The 22,789-nt window shown below is 22.8% G+C and overlaps 1 protein-coding gene and 1 long non-coding RNA gene across 3 annotated transcripts in view; one reads left to right on the plus strand and one right to left on the minus strand.

Annotated features, from left to right (window-relative positions):
* The window catches only part of emp (epithelial membrane protein), a 46,394-nt gene that overhangs the window by 12,240 nt on the left and 11,365 nt on the right, over positions 1-22,789 (minus strand). For both annotated transcript variants that reach the window (XM_086907835.1, XM_003691154.4), the window contains exon 3: positions 11,283-11,620. In XM_086907835.1, the coding sequence (XP_086763961.1) occupies positions 11,283-11,620 (338 nt within the window). The remainder of the gene's footprint in view (positions 1-11,282; positions 11,621-22,789) is intronic.
* LOC147657685 (uncharacterized) lies at positions 14,296-22,619 on the plus strand. Its single transcript, XR_015291982.1, has 2 exons — positions 14,296-14,613; positions 22,330-22,619. It is a non-coding gene; the product is annotated as an uncharacterized LOC147657685 (long non-coding RNA).

A 22,789-nucleotide genomic window follows, 5' to 3' on the forward strand; every position in this document is an offset into this window, starting at 1 on the left:
ACTTTTAAACAAACAGAATTCAATCAAATTATATATCAAATTGTACACATGATGTTTGTAATATTACTCGAGATATACAAAAATAAATTATCTTTATACGTGGCTTAAAATAGCATATTTGATATTTAATTATAATTATAGGATTTATGTAATAGCATATATGAATCATGCGATGCTACGACAACCATTATTGCTGATGCCATTCATTGATTTGTAAATATAAGAAATTGAATTTTTCATATCTTTTTAATAATTATCGTATTTAATAATATCATCGTTTTTTTTTTTTTGAATTTCATAATATATATTTATTATAAAACAAATGTATACAAAATATATAAGTAATTAAAGCTAGCACACTTTGTCATCTTTATATTTATCAATTTTCTATAGATTCCATTTAGAACAGAACTGAATTAGAATAAATTTATTAATTTTATATATATATATATATATATTTAGGAATTTCGTTGAAAAACCAGAAGGCCAGAAAAAAAATTCAATATTTTACTTAGAAGTGAAAACAAAATATTAAAAAAAATGGTAATATTTCAAAAAAAAAAAAAAAAAAAAAAAAGAAAAAAACACTGAAAGTGGCGTTAAGAAGAGTACGGTACTAACCGTTACAAATAACTCTACTTATATTTTCCTTTCCATCGAAAGTTAACGGACTCCTCTTTCGATACACGGCGGAGAGAAATTGGAACTCGTCGTGTTGGTACGCGGGTGCGCAACCGGTAAAGTAAAGATATTGTTCGATCGTTCGCACCCGCACACCGACCCATATTGTTATCGTTGTCCGCAAAAATAACAATACTGGGAAACACGGGTGGCAACGCGTGCGCGCGTTACACCTTTCGAAGAATCGTGCCACGTACACGTTTACCTCTAATTCATGGAACCACGTTGCTCCGCTATTACGATCTTACCCAACTCTCGACTCAACTCTGTTGATCGTTACCAACCAACACACCATGCATTGCGTCACACTACGCGAACCGACTTAACTCTCCCGCGAAACGAGAAACCACTATGCTACTGCTGCCTATACCCCGCCCCATCCCTCGAAACAAACTGGTAAAACTGGCGTGCATATTTTCCACGTCTCTACATTCTCTCCGCGGTTTTCTAATGGCGGTGAAAAAAAAAAGAAAAAAAAGAAGAACTTCGCTTCTACCTGTTTTTCACGCCGTGTACAACGTCGATGGTTTTTTTTGCACGCTTCTGGCTCAATAGGTAAAACAGCGTGCGTACAATTTTTCTCCAGAGTTATATAATATGAATTTCTATATTCGTTGGTTAATGGACGAAATATGGAATTTTTCGATTCTATAAGAATTAAGGAAGAAGAAAATAGTTGTAATTCTCAGCTTCGAATCAGGAATCTAACAGTAGATAGATAAAAATTTAAAGAGGAAATTTAACTTTATCGAAGAGTTGTGAGAAGACAGAATATTTAAGCATATTCTTATCTTAAGAGAATGTAATGAATATTGAATTTGACGAATAGGCGGACGTGTATAAAGGTTTTATCGTATATTGTAAATATATATTTGTACGAAATATTTAGATATTTATTTCGAAATTTAGTACAAATTTTAGATATATAGAATATCTCACTGTTTTTTTCTATATAATTATAGGGGAAAATTATTTATATATTCTTTAAAACAGAAGAAATTTTTTTAAAATTTGGCAAATAATTTAAATTTGTTTTGAATGTTAGAACGATTAATAGACAAGGTGTAAAAAAAGAATTTTAAATCAGTCAGAATCAGTTATTAGTCAGAATTGTAAAGGAAAAATTTAAAATCATGATTTTTAATTTTTTTGCTTGATTATGAATATAATGAAAATTTAAAAACATGCTTTTGCGATATCTATAATTCATATAATATGAATTTTAAAAATTATCATAATAATTATAACAAATTTTATTTATAAAAAATAAAATGTTTTTATTTATAGAAATGTATAGAAAAAAAAATTGCACAATATAAAAAATGTAACGATACACTGCAAAAATTGCAAAATTAGCATCTCTTCTTCAAATATTTTTTAACATATTAAATTGTAATGTACATAATTTTCTAAAATATATTTTCTAATAAAAATATTTAATTGTTACATAATGTACTTTTTATTTCATTATGTTTGTTTTAATTGATGATAATAATTTTATTTTAATTGATCTAAAGAAATTGATTCTTGAAAAAGTTTTATAGTTTTATAGATCATGACCTCATAAGAAAGCCTCTTTGAAAACGACTGATCATAGCTATTCATGCAGAAAACAGATGTGACAAAATAGACCAAGATTTTATTGCTGAGAATATAAAAATTTCAATGTATTTTTCTCTGATTAATTCCAATTCATAAAAATTGCTTCTCACATTTAGATTTTGAGAATAAATGGATGAAAAATATTCTTGTTACACATATATAGCAAAAATATTCTTTTTTATTCATTTTTGTTAAAAGCTACATCATATATACATAGTGTTACATATATGTATAATGTTCCATGAAATCAAATTTGATTTTTTTTTCAATTATATTTTTCCAATGAAATTAAATTTATCATAATTTTTTTTTATCAAGATACATTGCTTTGTAATTATTTCATTTTTTTATTTATTTATTGATAAAAACGAAGTTTACAAAAATTTGAATTTATTTTTTCAAATAAAAGAATAAAAAGAGTGGAAATTTTCAAAAATTTTATTAAAATACTTTGCACATAAAATATAAAAAAGTTTATAAATATGTATTGTTAACATTATTAAATTTATAATCGAGAAAATATCATTAAAGTATATAAAAAAAAAAAAATAAAGAGAATTATCAAGATAATCCCGAAATATTAATTGTTATTTAATTAACAATTGATATATAATTTATTACTATGAAATGATATTTGTAATTAAATTTTATTATAAATATATATTAAAATTTAATAATAATTCGATAATTTAAATTATTTAAATAATTGAAATCTATATACAATACATTATATAAAATCATTTAAATATTAAAAAAAAAAAAAATCCATAAACATTCACATGACACAAATTAAAATGTCAACATTTTAAAAAAAATTATCGAGATGTAAATTAATAAGATGAAAATGAAGAGAAAAAAATAGAATCATTAAAATGCAGATTAAACACTCGTAAAAATAACGGAGACATTAATGGCTAAAAATTATTTTTTATTATTATATTTATTTAATCATAAATTATATTATATATGAAAATGTATTCATAATAATATTTGGACTTCAACTTACACGTATTCAAATTCATTTGATCTAAAAATTTTGATTTGAATGAAAATTCAAGTACATATAGAGCAGCATATAATAAATAGTTTTCAGCATTTTTTTTTTTTTTTTTTTTTTTGATACAAATTGATAGAAATAGTATTAAAATTTGAATACCAATTTAAAATTTTTCTCTATTTTACATTATAGATATGTTATGATGATGATAAATTATTACGTAAATTACAACTATCTTTAAAAAAAAAGTAAAAAAATGCATTGAAACTTTGATTTCTTTTTCTTAAAATAATATTCAAAACAACAACTCCATATATAATATAATAATTTTCTAATTATACTCCACATACAGAGTATTTCATTAAATAAAATTTTAATTTTTCTTTATTTTCCTTATTTTTAATGAATTTTTTTATTCTTTTAATTAAGTATATTTTATAATATATAAGAGTATAATAAGTTATATAAAATAATTTTTTTTTCTCATTAAATATTACTTTAAGAAAATCAAAATTTTAGTGCATTTTTTTCTTTTTTTTTAAACATAATAATGCAAAATTTTAAATTACAAAATGCTCAAATGTTAATAATCTATTATCATCCTGTTATAAAATAAATGCAGATGAAGCTCAAAATTTTCAATAAAAAAAATGTTCAAAATCTTAAAGATTGATTTCATCTTTTCAAAGAGATTTCTAATTGAAAAAATTACTTCGTGTTTAACCTATTATGCAATATATACTTTCATTCAACTTTCATTCAAATCAAAATTTTGGGATTAAATACTATGCAAATACTTTTATATAAATCAACATATACACACATTCTCTAATGAAATGCAAAGTAAATAAATATGGAATTCATTTAATAATTTCATTTATGGTTCTATTATGTTTAATAAATATTTACGAAGGAAAATCCAAAGTTTTTGTGCAATTTAAATTTTTATATGTAAAAAGTTATGTTGCTATATAAAAACGCACATTTACATCTACATTAGATTTTGTAATATAATAAGTTTCCCTACATATTTTTTTTCAAAATATAATAAAATGATAATTTTATGTAAACATTTTTATATATCAATTATTACATATTATTAATCATTTTGCACAACTCATTCCTACTTTTCTTTGAAAAAAGAATTACGTATTTCTTTTTGCAGAATTCTTTCTATTTTATATTTTTATATTCTGCTTTTTCTTTTTTTTTTTTTTTTTTTTGATTATAATATATTTGTAACACGTTTGAAAGATTAATTCTAGTAAATAAAAACAAATACTAAAATTGGTGCACGAAAATGTTGAGTTGAGACTTATTTATTATTAAGTTACAAATTATGGATTTTTTTGCAAATTTAAATTTGCATTTGAATACAAAAATAAAAAATGAAATAAAAATGTTTGTTTTTTTTATCTTTTTAAAATGTCATAATGTATACCTTGAATTGGACATTCTATATCTTTTTGCATATCATATGCATTTTGTAGATTTTATATTTAAATTTTTTTGAATAAATGTATAAATTTCCGCAATCTGTTGCTACAAGCAAGCAATTTAATAAACGAGCGAGATGGAAATAGAGTGAACGAACAGCGTAACAGAGATAAAACTATTTTGTATCCAATAAAAACTTGGATTCAACTTGATGAATAAACCGACATTTTTTCATAACTTTTCTTTCTCTCTACTCGAGAATCGATCATCCAAAGATATCTTACAAATACATATTACACATATTTACTTCTCGTATTTTCAATATTTTCATTATACATTCAGTGATTTTTATTTTGATTTTACAAAATAATAATGAAAAAAAAAAAAAAAAAAGAACGAGTGGATAAAAATCATCAAAATATGATGAATAAAGTGGGTGAGGTGAAGTTAATAATCAAACTGTGATGATACTTTTTTCGTCGTAATGCACATACATCCACATATAAATGTATGCGCTATATGCATCGACGTAGTGGAATATTACTTTATTTTCTGCGCTATCTCATGAATGATGCTTTTAAATTCAATTGGGCCAAGTACTTTTCACTATTAATGATGTGGTTAAGGGGCAAAATTTCATAAGGAAAGTACTCTTTTGTAATGCTAACAGACAAGAAAATCTTCTATCGCAGACGCAACAGGAGTTATTACACAACATAATATATATTATATGTCGGAAGAGTTGTACAGCATCGTCCAAAGTTAATTTTCACTTCTATTTCCATTAGATATTAACACTTTCTTTTGAAACGACGAATGACGTACTTCACAGTTGTTCATTGCATTGTTTTTATAATGTTCTGATTTAAAACAGTTTTCAAAACTGTATATATCTATATATATATATATATAACACAGACTGTGGAACTTTTTCAAAAATGTCTTCACATTCAATGAAAATAAATAGAAAGAATATTTTCTCTTTGAAAATACAAGTTTTAGTTTGAACAAAATGAAATATAAAAATAAAAATTTCTGTTCTAACAAATAAAAATACTGATTATCAGAAAAATTCTTCATCAATGTAATAAGTTTTGAATACTATTCAGAGAATAATATTGTAATGATATTTTATTTATGATAGATATTGATAATATTTTTTGTATACAATATTATATTATTAAGTAAAACTAATAACTAATAATAGTTTGATAATCTTATCTATTTTGTTAAACTTTTTCTAATAAATGTTCAAACAATTTGTTTCCATGAAATATTTATTTATACAGATTTTAAAATATCTGTTTCATAGCCAAAAATCGATATTTTAATCATGTCACACTAATACTTTGTTTTATGATCCATTAAAAAAATCATATAAGCATTATTTTTTATTCACATTAATTTGTTTGAATAAAATTATTTCAATTATTATTAACTACAACTTAATTTATTTAATATAAATTATTTGGTTAAAATTTTATTTTAAACAAGTATTCAAACATGTATTGTTTCATCAAACTCTGAACCTAATTGAAATAACGTTTATATTAAATATAAGAATAACGAAAGCCTAGGTCACAACAATCTTTCTCGTTGCTAAAATAGTGTTGCTTTGTTCTTGTTTCGATATTAGAAATAAAGTGTAAAAAATGAAATTGATGAATTTGTAATATTCATTCGAGCATACATAAAAAAAAAAAAACAATTGTATGCATTTTTTATGGATACGTGATATTAATGTGTAATATTAATTCATATTATTGATATGTGATATCCAGATCTACTATTATTTCTCTCTAGCATAAAAATAAGAAATATTGAGTGCAAGAATGAAATAAAGATAAAAATTTGTCAATGATTTGATTATATCATGTTTAATAATCTGAAATTCAAATTGACTCGAGTATCATTAATACTTTAGGCTTTCTTGTAGATGTGAAAATAATTAGTTAAAAAAAACAATTATGCATACAAAAACACATTCAACTTTTTTAATTCTTATCTAAATCTTATGAAAGTGTGCTTTCTTATGGATTCTTATGAATTTCAGTGAATAGACAGATTGTATAAATATTATACAACAATTATGGATTTAAATAAAATGTTTGCATCATAAAATGATTTACCTATGGATTTAAATAAAAGTGATATACGTGTTAACATTTTGGAACTTATTAAAACTTATTCGAGGCAAGTTTTTGTTAAATAAAGAGTACATATTATATAAAATAATAATCATTTATACATAAAAAAAAATGTATTTATTTTCATTGCCACGCAAGTGACATTGGAATACCGCTACTGCTACGCATCCTATTGCTGAGCATTCTCGCTTTTTTGTCGTCTCACTCTATTTAATACACAAACTTAAAATACTTATAACTCGTTAATTAAGATATATGATCGACATATGAACTTTTTTCATCGTTTCGACGTCTAGAATCCTTCAAAAGGTGGATTATGATGGAAATGTTCTGCATTTTTATGAAATGCATATACACATATACACGTGTATACGTATGTACACAGATTTTAAAATTTTCTCATATCAAATATGAGGAAATTGATTCGAGGATTTTTATTTTCAATGTAATAATAGGAATTACTACTGATGTATCAAAATGAAACATTATTTACATAATTAATTCTTTAATTGGTCAATTTATAAGCAAAATCAATTAATTTATGAGCGAAAAGATTAATTATGGAAAAAGTTTATTCAGATGAAAAAATATAGAAACAAATGATTTTATTACACACAATTATATACAACAATTATTGCGGAATGAAATCGCATCGGCAAAATGTGATTAAAACTTATTAAATCAAGATTCATAAAAACAATTAGATGTATAAATTTCAAATAAATTATCATTCATTACGTTAACGTTATACTTCTGTTCAATATCTTATATCAATTGCAAAATAATTTTTTCAGAATTACGATAAATCAAACATTTTTTTCCAAGCAACATTTTATTTCTTCCTTTTTTTTTTTTTTTTTTTTCAATAGAATAATAAAAAAATATCCTAATTATTTTTTATATTGTATTTTACAATTTCTAGATCAATTTAACGTTATTATAAGTTTTTTATTTGCATAGAAAAAAATTATTACATTATGTAAGAAAAAAAAAATTTGATATTTTTCATCAATTTCATACCATTGCATTTGATTTAAAAATTTATTGCCAAATGTAGTAGTAAAATTGCTTTTTTATTTCTCAAGTAAATAAATGATTTTTTTCAGAATGTCAATATATTCGTGGAATTTGTGATTTTGGAAAATTATTTTAAAAATTAAAAATAAAGATAAAAGTTGATATAAAAATGCAAATTAAGACTTATTTAAGACTTAAATTTTCCATATTTATGTTAAATAAAGCAAAATGGCGACAACTAATTTGCCTCAATTGACATTTTTCTATATACCTTTTATATTTGTTTCGGCCTCTAAAATTAATCTTTTAAAAATCTTCTTATGAATATGTATACACATATATGTATATATATATATATATATATATATATATATATATAGGATGTCTCATTTCGTTTAGACATCTTGATTTTTTCAGTATTATAATTTATAACGAAAAATGCTTTAGTTAAAATTTGAATAATATTGAAAAATATTGAAAAATGTATATTCTAGTGTTATTAATTAATTGATCACTTGTTTGTTTCCTTATCTCTCAATATAAAATAAATTTTACAAAATTCAAATTTAAGGATCTCTTAAACTAATAATTTTTACATAAATGTTTTTATAGAGAATAATTAATAACTAACTTACATAATTTAACAATACATTTTTATAGAAAATATCGATTGATTTATTGGAAAAATTCCACTTAAGAAAAAAAAAAAAAAAAAAAAGAAAGTTGACCTTTATATGACCTTTACACGTTCACTCACGAAAGAACTACTAATAAATTTCATTTTCAATTTGTAAGTAATAACGCTGAGAAAATCAAGATATCAAAATCAGATGATACACCTTGTATTAACGTCTAGCAGTGCTTGAATAACTGTCACAGAGTCTGAAACGAGGGGGAGCTAAGTATCCTGAGAATTGTTACAGTTTCTTCTTCGATTTCGCTCGCTTTACTGGGTCACAGGAAATGAGAGATGTTTCTAAAGGCATATACTTCGAAAACTAGTAGAATTTCAAGTTAAAATTTGTGGAGATAAATTTATAAACGAGAAAATATAACATATATGCCTCTGTTGACGAGACAATTCATATAAATGGCAACAATATTTTTCAATTAATCGCAAAAGCGATAAAATAATAAGTGCAATTACTTATTATATCTATGAAATAGTAAATGCAATCAGGTTTTCTAAAATAGTAATTTTAATTTTCTATTTTCGAACAATTTTCACCGCGTGTAGTAAGGTGATTATATTTTCTAAATTTATTATTATCTATATTTTGCGTGATAAATTAACACACGTTTGAAAAGTAGAAAACAATTTTTTTTAATCTTTTAAAATTTAAAATTCTAAATCTGAATATTAATAAAACTGTGATATATATCTTCTATTCCGCTATGATGAAACGAAAATTGCTAATATTAAATCAATTTATAAATTATTCACCGTTTTAACACGTATTGCCGATCTGCAATTTTGTTCATTAAAGCCATATTTACATTAAGCAACTTTCGATCGATCATGCAAATCGGTTGACCTCGAATCGTTCAAAACGAATCGTGTAAATTTCGATCGGGTAAAATAAATAACTGAAATTGAGCAACTCGGCTTGTAAATTACCTCATATAAATCTAGTTCAAGAAGTAATATAACAGGAGGGATCAGAAGTCTTGTATTAATTATTGCAAAAAAAAAAAAATATATATATATATATTCGATCAAAAGTTGCTTAATATAAATATTTTGAAATCTCTTGAAAGAAAAGAAAATTTTTATAAAAATAAAAATTAAGTATCAATTCGAATCAGAATTTGAATGAAATTTCTCGAAATCAATTATTACATTAATGAAACATTGAGATATAAAAATTATTGTTAAATTATATATAAATTTATATACAAGATATTAATTGTAATTGTAAAATTTTTGAAAACTCGATTCTAAAGGCCAAAATAAATATAAAAATTATAAAAATATTAAAATGTCGACTAAAACATATTTGTTAAGTTATAAAGAATTTTAATTTACATTAGATAAATGTGAGATTGGTATAGAGGGAGACAAAAATTCATTTGAATGTTTGCAAACTTTAAATGTTTACAGATCCTAGATCCTAGCAATAGGTTATTCATGTAAATTAAATTTTTTATGAAAACAATTGTAAAAATAGAATTGAAATTAAATTTTTTTCATATTTCGGATATTATAACATGCACTAAAGTTAGATATTTTATGTTTTTTTACATATAGTATATGTAGTCTGTGTTTATATTTTCACAAATGCATAAACTTTCACAGTCTGCTTATAATTTAATATGTAACCTCAACCGATATTTTTATATTTATTTTGGTCTCTATTTTCCAAAAGTGAATAGTAACACTCTATATATAAATAATTTTATTTTTGTCCGAATCTTTAACTAATATTTTGCTAAAATTTTCAATTGAGATTATTTTAGCTACTACTATTTTTTAAAATCTTCTCTATTTTCTCTTTTAGATTTTAACATTTAGATTTTATAATAACAATAAACAATAATAAACGTGCATATACATTTAAGTGATTATAGAATTACTGATTAATAATTAAACATTAATATAGATTACAAATGTTGTATAAAATTATTAGATTATTCTTTGTTATGATTTCAATGATTACGATTATTACAATTATTTTCTGTAATGTATAGATTTTATATGAATTACAATTCTCTTTGCAATTGTTCTTATGAAAAATGGAAAAAAAAATTTTTAGCAAAAATTAATATGATGATTGAAGAATTCAGAATATTGTTAATTTTTTTTCCAGAAAAATAAGAAAGTATTAAAAATATCTTTAATTTTTTATGGCAAATTCAATTTTCTTTAACAAAATATCTATCATACAAATAGATTCTACTTGTAAAAATTTTTATCTATAATTATATTAATAGAAAAATTGTATATATATAAATAAATCATGTGATAATCTTTATGAAATTGAACATAGATATTATTTATAAATAAATATTATAAATATTATTTTATTTAAAAAAGATATCTATAATTTTATTTAAGAACATATTATATTGCAACATATCCTATCTAACCTGAAAATCATTAGATATTATTCTGATATTCGAAGGGATTTTTATTTTTCCTAACTTTTTAAATATTTGACTAAACAAACAATTATATTATAAAATAATGACATTAATAAGTATCTTATAATTTTTTCAGATTTTTCGAGAATAATAAAAAAAAATAGTGAATATAAACAATCGAGATTACGATTTCACGAAAATATTCTTAACCTAAACCTATTTTTCTCGAAAATATCGAACGTACAATATTTATGCGATAAAATCATCAATATATTGAAAGAAATAAATAACGATTAAGAGATAAAAATAATAAAACTTACCGGTGCAAAATTGTAGATCTTTTTCATCTTGTATGTCAACGTGTCGTTGTCGTTAAATTTCAGTTCCACTTTTTCCCATTGTTGCAAGTACACGTACGGACCGAGTTCCACAAGCGCTGGTTTCTCACCATCGTTCAAAAACTCATCGGCATTCGTTACATTGTAAATGTATACGTTGAGCCGAGGCGTCACCGGCGGTTTCCTCCACCAGTTGAATGTACGGCTACCATCTCGAAGAGCGATCTCTCTATTCATCAAAACGTCGACCAATTTTGGAAAAACGGCCGCCAAAATCGCGGCAGCGATGATCATTAACGCTCCAACGGCCACTGCTGCCCCTGGTATCAAAACAGCAAATTAAGGTCAATTTATGCTCCATGGTTTAGACCTGATTGTATGTGTTTGTGTTAGTATTACGTGACGGTCGAAAACCTTGTACCGACAAGGCTCATTGGAGTTTCGAATTACGCGATTTCATTTCAAGCTTTGTCCGGTGAGTAATGATGGTATCTGAAACACCTCGACCGCTTCGAATCTGTATGTATGTAACGATAAATTTGAATCGTATAAATACTTGGAACATGATTCGATGAGCCTAAAGTTTTTAAAAGTTTTGAAATTTAAAAACTTTAATTTTAAAAATTTATCAATTTATACAAAATAATATTATTAATATAAAATATTTTAAAAAAAATCTGAAAGAAAGATAATATATTTATTATAAATATATTTGTTTGAATTATTATAACTAATATATCTCATATATAGTATATGTTAGTAATTACGAACGCTGATATCCAGAAAATGTGAGAAAGAATATAAAATAATGTTACATATAATATTAATATAACTTTGTTATTATATTTGTTATTAATAATAATTTTATAAATTTTATAAATTTTATATTTTTTATAAATTTTGCTCTCATCATTGTATACTCTTTTCTATATTATTTCATTTTTTTTTCATTTTTTATATATATTATAGATTGATATTATATTTATTAAAATAAATAAATATATTTATGTTAATACTTTATTTATAACAGCTTTCCAGATAATCTTTAAAAAAAAATCTTTAAAATATTGTTTAACGAGCTTTGCTGAATTTCATTATGATCAATATTTTTAAAAAAACTTTGAATTATGTCCAAAATGATTCAAATTTTTTGCTTTTTAAAGATTCGAAGCAATTTGAAGTATTTCCCTTACTATTGATGAGTTTTATCTATGGAATTAGTTGAATATTTATAATTACTCTTCATTCGAAATTTATATTACTTTAATCCAAACTTTTATCTCTTTTGTTGCAACATTTAATAAACATGTGAAAACGAATGAAAAAAATTAATGATAAAAATCCTGAATTAATTATATTTTTAGAATCTGCATGCAGCTATCTGAATTTTTTAGAGCGTATTTGTGATCAATTATTATGCCCCGATCTATTATTTTGTATCCTTGACTTAGTTTTTTGCATAATAAAATTTTAACACATTGAAGATAATTTTTAAAATAAATTTTTATTATTATTAATTTATTTATTCGAAATAAAAAACTCTTTCGTTTCGAAAAAAACTCTGACTTTTTTTTAATTTTGAAAATAATTTTTTAAATTCATTTTTCAAATCTTATCAAAAAGATTGTTCAATGAATGAAATTTAAAAAAAGATATTTTTATTTTTTAAAATGAAAAGTATATATTATATCTATAAAATATGTTTAAATTATTAGAAAACAGTTAATTTACAAATGAACTTAATAGTTTTTATTTTTTGTTTAAAAATCCATTAATTAATAAAATATCCAGCAATATGTTTGTATAAAATATAATAAATGATTAAGTTTTTCATGATTATTACTATATCTCAAAAAATTCTATCAATAGAAAAAAATATTAAATTATACATTGAATATATAATGTTCATTGAAATATAGAAACGAAATAAAAAAAATGTTTATTTCAATAAAAGCATTGACGTTAAAGAGCACAGTAATAGTTATAAATATGCTAAATTGAACTTAAAGGTCTCGCATTGCAAACGCTTGCGCTGTGTACTCGAAGAGAATGAAAGAAAAAATTCAAATCGCGTCACGTTGTATCACGTTCTCTATGCCTCCCGTTGCACCGGAAGACTCATCGGATTCCCTTTACAAATTATAAATAATTTCGCATGTACAACGCTTTCGAACAAAAATATTATTAAAATAAAGATATAATATTTATTCGATATATACTCGCACTCTTTTCGTGAATATATGTACGCTTAAAGATCATCCCTACTTTTCACTTTGGACACAATGAAATAATATCACACTAAAATAATAAAACATAAATTTAAATACTTTGGCTCTAGATCTTTCTTCGTTTTTCACTAGCTGTCATACGATCGTTTACCAACAAGATAAAATAAGGCTAGAACTGTATGTCCTTGGCAACTACATACATATGCAGTATATGCTCGCAATCGGTTCCAAGTATATTATAACGAATAAATACTATACTTGTCGACCATGTATACTTACCGCTCATTGCTCGACAATGATTAATCTAAAGGAATAGATGAATCGAAAAATACGTACTGCATGAATTCTGTCATTACAGTGAAATGTTTTGGATTCGATCGATTCGAGAACTCGAATCGAGAAACGACTGGAATAGAATCGATAGCGCGAGACGTGTTAGTCAGTGCGTTGATTCAGAGTTCAATATCGGAAAGAAAAATCGTCGCAAAATATCAATTCGTACGGTCGTTGTCGATTCCCTTGGTTAATTTTTCAATCACGTAGCGCGAAAGACACGTAAGTGGTACGCATTGCGACCTTCGAAACGAGCATAGTCCTACTTTTTCGACTTCTATACGAAGCAAAAGCTTTGAATCGCATGCCTAACCTAAAACGCGAAGTACGGCTAGCACGACTCGATCGATTCGTGAATTGTTTGTTGTTAGACGCCATACCGTGGCGTTTTCATCGTTCGTGACCAAGGAAACCACGAGCTTGGTTAAAACGAAAAAGAAAGAAACGCAATACAGGAATAAGCATACATCGAAAATGCGAAGCACGATCTACCGAGTCGCAAACGTCACGCGTTCGACCTTACAGAATCCTTGAAGACGGTGTAGCATTGTGACCTCGTGAGTCGAACTTTCGAGAGAATAGGCTGTGTTACGATGATCAACATGTGACAACTACGTGTGACAACTCTGATTAAATCTTGTTCAAAGATTTAGTCAAATTATTCAACGAACTTGAAACTTCTTGTTATTTTTATTTTATCTTCATTCAAAATGTTTTATCAAGTATTCTCTCATTTTTCAAAGTATCTAAAGGTATGAAATATTTTTAAATTTTATTATCCATCATTTAAATTTTGAAAAGGTTAGAAATAAGATTAGAAACTTTATATGCTTTGTAGAGATGTATCAGCCATAATTTATTTTCACTTGACAAGGACATTACGAAAAAAATAACAAAAATTTCTGTTTTTACGTAGATTTTAAAATACTAGATAAAACATTTTAATTAAGAATAATATTATTAAATTAAAATATCCATTTAATTTTTATTCTATCATTAATTAGCTTGACTTTTAAATCGTATATATTCATATATTCATATATATATATATATATATATCTTTAAATCAATATAAAATTGTTATTTACCTTGATTTAAAATATTTTTTGCATTTTTATGTGAAATTGAAATTCTTCCAAGTTTTCTTAATTTAAAATGATACACTTTGAACGGTATTAGAATTTGTGCTGGGTATGAATTTCAAGCAATCTGACAAATGCAAACTATTGAAAAGTAAATTGCATTAGGTCATTCACTAAGTTTCTGATCGCTTGTAAACAAGATTTCTATTTTTCTCTACTATACTTCGGATTGCTACTCGGAAAAAGAAGTCATATCAATAAAATTACAATGAAATGAAAATATACAAATAATAAAATATAACGAATAATTAACAACAAAATGTTCTGAAATTTATCTATTATAAAAAATTTTAAATTTATCTATTACATAAAATTTTAAAAAAGAAAAAATATATTTCTTCTTCATTGATCTATTTTCCAGATCAATATTTTCAACTATCATTTACTTTGTTTGCACAAATTTATTAAATTATAAATTCTCTAGTAAAATATCTCTAGTAAAATAAAAAATTAAATAGACTGGTTTACTTATAAGTGGAAATGAATTTTTTTTAAAATAATAAATATATAAAATAAATCAATTGAATATTATATATATAATTACATCAAAATTGTTTTAATGAATATTGTAAAATAAAAAATCCATAAAATTTAATAAAAATCTATAAATACATATCTAAAATAAAAATGAATTATAATTGAGGCAATGAAAAAATTTTCATAATTTTAAATGATTAGTAATAATTTTTAATTTTGATAATATTGAGTGATAATAATTATTAATTAATTTAAAACGATAATATATTAAATATTGATAATAAATAATAATAGATGACAAGTAAATAAGTAATAAATAATATAAATAATATTTAATAATAGATATTTTTATTATAACTTGAAATAAAATATCTTTCTTATTATAAATTAACATAAATTTAATATTTGATAATTAAAAAACTAATAACATTTTCGAATTAGCTTAAAAAGTTTTGATATAATGAAATCAGAAAATTCTATTAAAACCTGAAAGATAATGATTAATTACTTTATTTTTTTTTATATTTTTTTTTCTCAAAAGTCAACTTATATAACAACGAAATATATCGATAAATTTATTAATATATAATACAATAAGTAAGTAAAAAATTAGAAGAAAAATATTCGTTGTAATTTCGTTTTAATTTTTAATGATCGAAACAGTTATTTTACGATAACCATTTATTGTTAAAATTAGTAATATAAAAAAATTAAAAATTAAATTAAAATAAGGAGTTTGTTCTTATTTGATCTATTTTCCAGATATCTTTAACTATTTTGTTTAATGCAATATTGTCTGAAAAGATATATCAAATATATATCTAAAATGAATTACAATTAAGGCAAAGAAAAAATTTGGAAATTTATAGCAATTTATTAGAAATGTAATAATAATGAAATTCAACAAATAATGAAAGAAATATATATTACAATCAAAATATAGAAAATAAAAATATAATGACATATGATAAAATAATGAGATGTATAATAATATATCTAACAATAGATTCAACATTTTTTTTGTTATTATAAATATTCTAACAAACATCTTCGATTTTCATTAATTCATCTTAGATATTTACTACTTCAAAATATTTACTACTTAAGTTACTTATTAATTTAGGTAACTTAAAGCCTCACTAAAATTAGTCAAATTAGTTATATTCAAATAATGAGGCAACTTGAAAAATTTGAGCCACTTATTTCATTTAACTTGATTTTTTTTCCCAATTTCTACTCCGTTCTCAGTAATTCAAATTAGTCAAGTAATTTGCTTCAAGTAGCTAGAATTCAAAACTACTTGACTACTATGAACTATTTATCTCACTTTGAAATGTTCTTTCAAGCTTGAAGTGAAATTGGAGTTCAACTGCGAATTAACACGGTGTATGAACTTCGACCAAGCTGTCAATTGTATGATATTGAAAAATAATTATATTAACTTTTAATGAGTGAAGAAATAAAGCAATAAAAAAATTTCGAAATTTTTAGAAATTTATAATTAATTTATTAGATTCATATATAAAATTATATTCATTCGTATTTTTTTATATAAAATTAAATAATAACAATTTTATATAAAATTTACATAATCTTCGATGTTATTTTATTTTATAATTTTTTATCTTATAAGAAATATTTAAATATTTCTTTATTATAAAATTTCTTTTTTTTTATATATATATATAAAAAAAGAATAGATATTGCTTTTGTTCGATTTTCGATTGAAAAAATTTTTCAAATAAATAAATAAAAATTAAATGAAGATAAATCTGATGAAAAATAATTCATTTTCTGGATGTAACTGGATGTCTATTTTGTCTACTTAAATTTTTTCAATTGATTCAGTAAAATATAAATACATTGTTTACTATTTTTCACTTCATTGATTATACGATTAAGCGGAAAAAGTTAATCAAACCAACAAAACATTTTTAGTCATAAATACAAATAAACTTGTTACATAACTTATAATATAATCAAATTTTTAGAAATTTATAATTAACGAAAAATAATCAACTTACATTGCATGAAAATATAATGCAAACAAAACTTTCAAATTTATTTTCAAATAATTTGATTAATCTAAACAAGGAAAAATTATTTGAATTCAAGTAATTTAATTTGAAAGATTAGATAGATTAGAATCTAATCTAATCTAAAATCGAAAACAGTGATATTTAATTATATTACATTTTTATGTTTGAAATATCTATAATGATATATAATAATAAGAAAAATTTTCAATGAATGTATTGTTAAATTATTTTTTTTTTTTTCAAGTCATATCATCATCTCATTATACCATTATTACCATTACTATATTACCATTTTTCACATTCCAATTTCAATATATTTTATACATTATTTCATAAATCATAATTCTAAACATAACTCTACACAAATAAATTTCTAAAAATTTTTTTCATTAATCCTAATCCATTTTTATTATTTATTTTCAATAGCATAGATTTGCCAATTTATTTAAAATTTTCAATACAAATTCAAGATTACGTATATTGTTTGTTTAAAACTTATCGTTTTGAAGACAAGAAAAGCTAAAACTTCGTTTAATCCAACTTTATTCACTTTATTGTTTAAAACTTCAAGCGGTATTTCGCATTAAATGACATAACAGATTCAAATTGACAAAGTTACTCAAGTCACAAAAAGTCAAATACAAGCGATTTGAAACCAAGTAAATTGATGACTAAAAACAAACGTAGAAACTTGAAAGGATATTTCAAGCAAAATAAATAATAGCTTCATATTGATGAAATAGTTTCCAAGTTACATAATTTCACATCAAATCTAGGAATTTAAAGAATTTTAAAATTACTTCTTTAAAATTATTTGACTATTTTTACTTTATTTTTACTTTATATTAAGTTACGAATTATTTTTATTTATACATGAAAAATAAATAAAAATATTTGCAATTACATAATTTATTTAACATTTTACAAAGAAATAAATTATTTATTATTCGATTTTAATTAATTTCTTAATATATTATATTATCTATATTATGTTTATATTGTTTAATTATATTACTACGATTATTATTATTATTACATTTATTATTCAATATATTCTGAAAGTTATTTCGAATTTTCCATCAAGAAATAAATTTATTATTTTTTCAAATAATCTGTAATTTATTATTTTCAACTGTGTGCCTTACCTCAAATTCCTTTAATTAAATCGAAAAAACATAACCTCAATTGAAACGTATTATTTATCAAGTAATAAATAGTATTATTTGAAATAATTATTTTTAAATTATTATTTGAAATAAACCTCGTTCATGTTTGTATCAAATTTTAAATTCAAATAATTTAAATCAGTCTTCAATTTTTTTTTTTTTTTCAATTCATTTTATTTTGGAAACAGCAATCGTACGAGTACACTCTCGATTGAATCATTGCGCGCAAAGAATGCGAGTAATCGATTGCTTCGAGCGTGTGCGAACTTTGTATCTTGCGCTGTCAGCCAATGTCGAAATTCAAAAGAGACGGTGATCAACCGTTTCGTATGCGACTTACACCGCGATGGTTTTGCGTTGGATGTATTCGATCGAGACTTAGCAAGGAAGATCTCACAATATACAATACATCAAGTTCTTTTGTAATGTTTCTATAAGACAAGAATTGGGGAAAATTTAAAATAGTTTAAGACGAAATATTAAAAATATTAAAATATTTTTATATACAAATCCTATTTAAAATTATTATTATTATTATTATTATATTATTAATATTATTGAAAATAGAAGATAGAAATTTCAATATTTTTAAAATTATTAAAAATCTTGTGTTAAAATTCTTATACGTTGTTTATTATATACAATACTGTTTAATATATTATATCGCGTTATAAAATATCAAATTAGAAACTGTTTATTCGGAATAATATTATTTAAAACACGAAATTCTTATTTGAAATTCTATTTTCTTACATTTCAAAATAGTACGAGTTGATATGAAAAATATATATTTTTTTATTTAAATATTGTTTCAAAGGAATACTTAGTTTGCAAACTATTCCTGTATCATTTAAAGAAATAAAATTATTCATTTCTATTTTTTTATTTCCAAAATCTATTTTTCTTAATTCAAACATGTGATACAGAAATAAAAATTATTTCGATTATTCTTTTATTTACAAATAAAATAGCAAGAATGTAAATTAAAAATTTTTAATAATACGAAACAAAAAAATATTCATATATTTATAATTCTAGTTTAATTCTATTTTTAAAGAGAACAAATCTATATGCTTGAATATTATCCAACATATCGCATTAAAAAATTGTACTCTTAAAGTAGACAAAGTATTTTTCATTTTTCTTTTTTATAAATTTCCAAAAAAATTAAATTTTAAAAAGTTGTCAATATTTAAACTTCCAATTTGTAAGCATTTAAAATTTCTTCTTTCACATGACTGAATTGAATTTTGCAATAAAAATTTAATAATCTTGATTTTGGTGTTAAGTATATTTCAGTAGAACGAAAAATATTTTGTAATTTAAAAGGTTTGAAAAAGTTTCTGATATTCTCTCTCAATATCATTAATGTTAAATTGTTCGAATATTTATATAAAATAAATTAAATTATAAATAGACTTTTTATAGATTGTTTCTCTTTAACATTAAGTTATTACAATCACGAAAACTTTTTAATTTTTTCGGTTTTCAAATTTTTTTATTTTATGACTCTATAATCTTTGTCACATTATTAAGAATTAATTATTAAAATTTATAATTTGTATATTATTTGTATATTATCTGTAATTGTAAATTTCATCGAAATAATTTTTATTTGTAAAATATTATATTATTTAATTATGCAAAATTATTGCGAAAAAAATAATTGTATGAATACTTTTTTTTTTATTTATTGTATATATTAGCATATATGATCAATTCCGAGAACTTCGATGTAATATATATACATATTTGAATAATTGGTCTAAGAATAAAAATAAGAATAAAAAATATTAGAGATAAAACATTACATTAAATTAGAATTTGAAATTTCAAAACTTTTGAAACTTGAGATATTTTTTATTTTTTACATTGAGAAGTAGTTATTTATTTTGTCAAGAAGTAAAATATCAACAAATTTTAATTCTTAGAATTTTTTAAATTTATGTTCATAATTCAACCAATAGATTCAACAATAGTCATTTTTTTCACACTTTCAAAAAGTTAAATATTTATTTTCCATTTTTCCAAATATTGCGTGAATATTGCTTGTCTAAACTTCTGTATTTGTATTTATTCCTTCTTTACAAATCTTTCAAACAATTCTATAAATAAGAAAATTACTTTCCTTAATTCACTTTAGTTATTAACACAACTAAGATTAAATTGGATAAAGGATTAAATTGTAAAATCGTATCAATTAAAATGAATCTACGTGTAAAAAAATCTAAACAAATTAAATTAAATCAATTATTATTAATTGAATAAAAATAAATCATCACGATATTCCATCATAAATTATTGATAGAAATTATTCTTCATCTTAAACTTTTTATCTTAAATTCTTTAGATTTCAACGAAACTAGCAAAAAGTTTTTAAATTCGAAAATTTTTCACATTTCGAAGCATTTGTTCTAAGAGATTTATTCTAAAAATAAATTTTATTCTAAAAAATCTTTTTCGATAATTTGATCGATAATTTGATACGTTTCATCGCAAAAATAGTTAAAAAATTTGAAAATTCGAAATTCTTTTTAATTATATTACAAAGGATTACGAAATGTCCATTGACCATTTCCGGTAAAGATTATAAAAAACGTGTCGATGACGAAGATCGCGGCTACCGAGGATCGTAACACGTGTAATGGCCGTTGACCCCTGTTAGTTTAATATTTCTCACTTCTGGAACGAGCTCATACGACCCAAAATACCGGTTATCGAATATTATTTAGCATATTTGTATAGATCTTGGTTCTAACTAACCGAATTATCGATGAACGAATGAGACTAATGAGGAGACAAGAAAAATAACATTTTATAATACTTTATTGTTAATTAACATTAATTATTTTGGAATGTAAGTGTATTAGATTTTCTCCAAAATTTTCATTTTTAGGTTTATTTTTTAAATCGATAAATAACTTTTATATTCTACGTATATAAAATTTCATTAAAAATGAAAAAATTATTTAAAAAATTAAAAAATAAAAAGTTTTCTTTAATAAAGCTTTGTGAATAATCTATAGAGCATAATAAGTATACGTAGTATTCTTTTTTTTATCGAACTTTAGGAACGTGAAATCAATTTTCAAAATTATCAAAATTGTTTCTTTTCATTTTTCATAAACATAGTTACCAGCATACGACGAGATAGAATAAAATTTTAAATTACAAAATATTTAAAATTCAATGTTCTATCTATAAATTTAATACGTTATTAAAATTTTTCAAAATTACAAAAAAAAAAAGCTAAAATCTTGGATACTTGATTTATTTTCTTAAGGATATTTGCTATCATAAAAAAAAATTGCTCAACGCATTGAATCTATTATGCACTACATAAAAATAAAACTTTCATTCGAATTAGAATTTTAGATTAACTGAATTTCCTTGTAAAATATATCTTGTCGTTCATTTATATGTATGAATATATTTTTGCATGAAATAGACAAGAATATGATGTGATTGTCCAGCCATCGTTAAATAATTTTTTTCAAATATTTATTTTCAAGATTTCTATGATATTGCATTTTATCATTGGACACATTAAAGACGATAATAACGCAAATCATGGCTCTTTTAACTGCGTAAGTAAACCAAATGTAAGCCATAATCATACTAACTTGGCTCGTTTAACTGATCAGATCCACGATGAGGTCAGTTATCTGTGGAGGTAGCTAGTTCCAGGAATCGGAACTCGTCAATTGAGTTGAGAGTGACAACCATTGGATAGGAAAGAAACAGGAGAAAAACGGATAATCGCTTCGTAGAGGCAATTTCAGTAATTGGTGAGGATGGTTCCGTGTCAGCTAATTGTAAGTGTGCCAAAATTGCGTCGGTTAAAGCGTGCATTATTGTATATTTAATCAATCTGTTTTATCCTTGGAGCATAAAAGATGAATAAAATTATAAAACTTGTTAGATAAACCTTGAATATCTCGTTTAATTTTTATGATGAAAAAAAATAGAGAGATCTTATTAAGATAAAAATTAAGTTGAAACGACATTGAGAAATCTAAATATATATCTTAATATATTAATTATTGTTTTGCATATTGATCATTCTTTTAAATATAATTAAATATAATTAAATATATCGATATA

This window comes from Apis florea, unplaced genomic scaffold (assembly GCF_048593485.1).
Source record: "Apis florea isolate Af1SG1 unplaced genomic scaffold, ASM4859348v1 contig_2899_pilon, whole genome shotgun sequence".
Classification (NCBI taxonomy): Eukaryota; Metazoa; Arthropoda; class Insecta; order Hymenoptera; family Apidae; genus Apis; species Apis florea.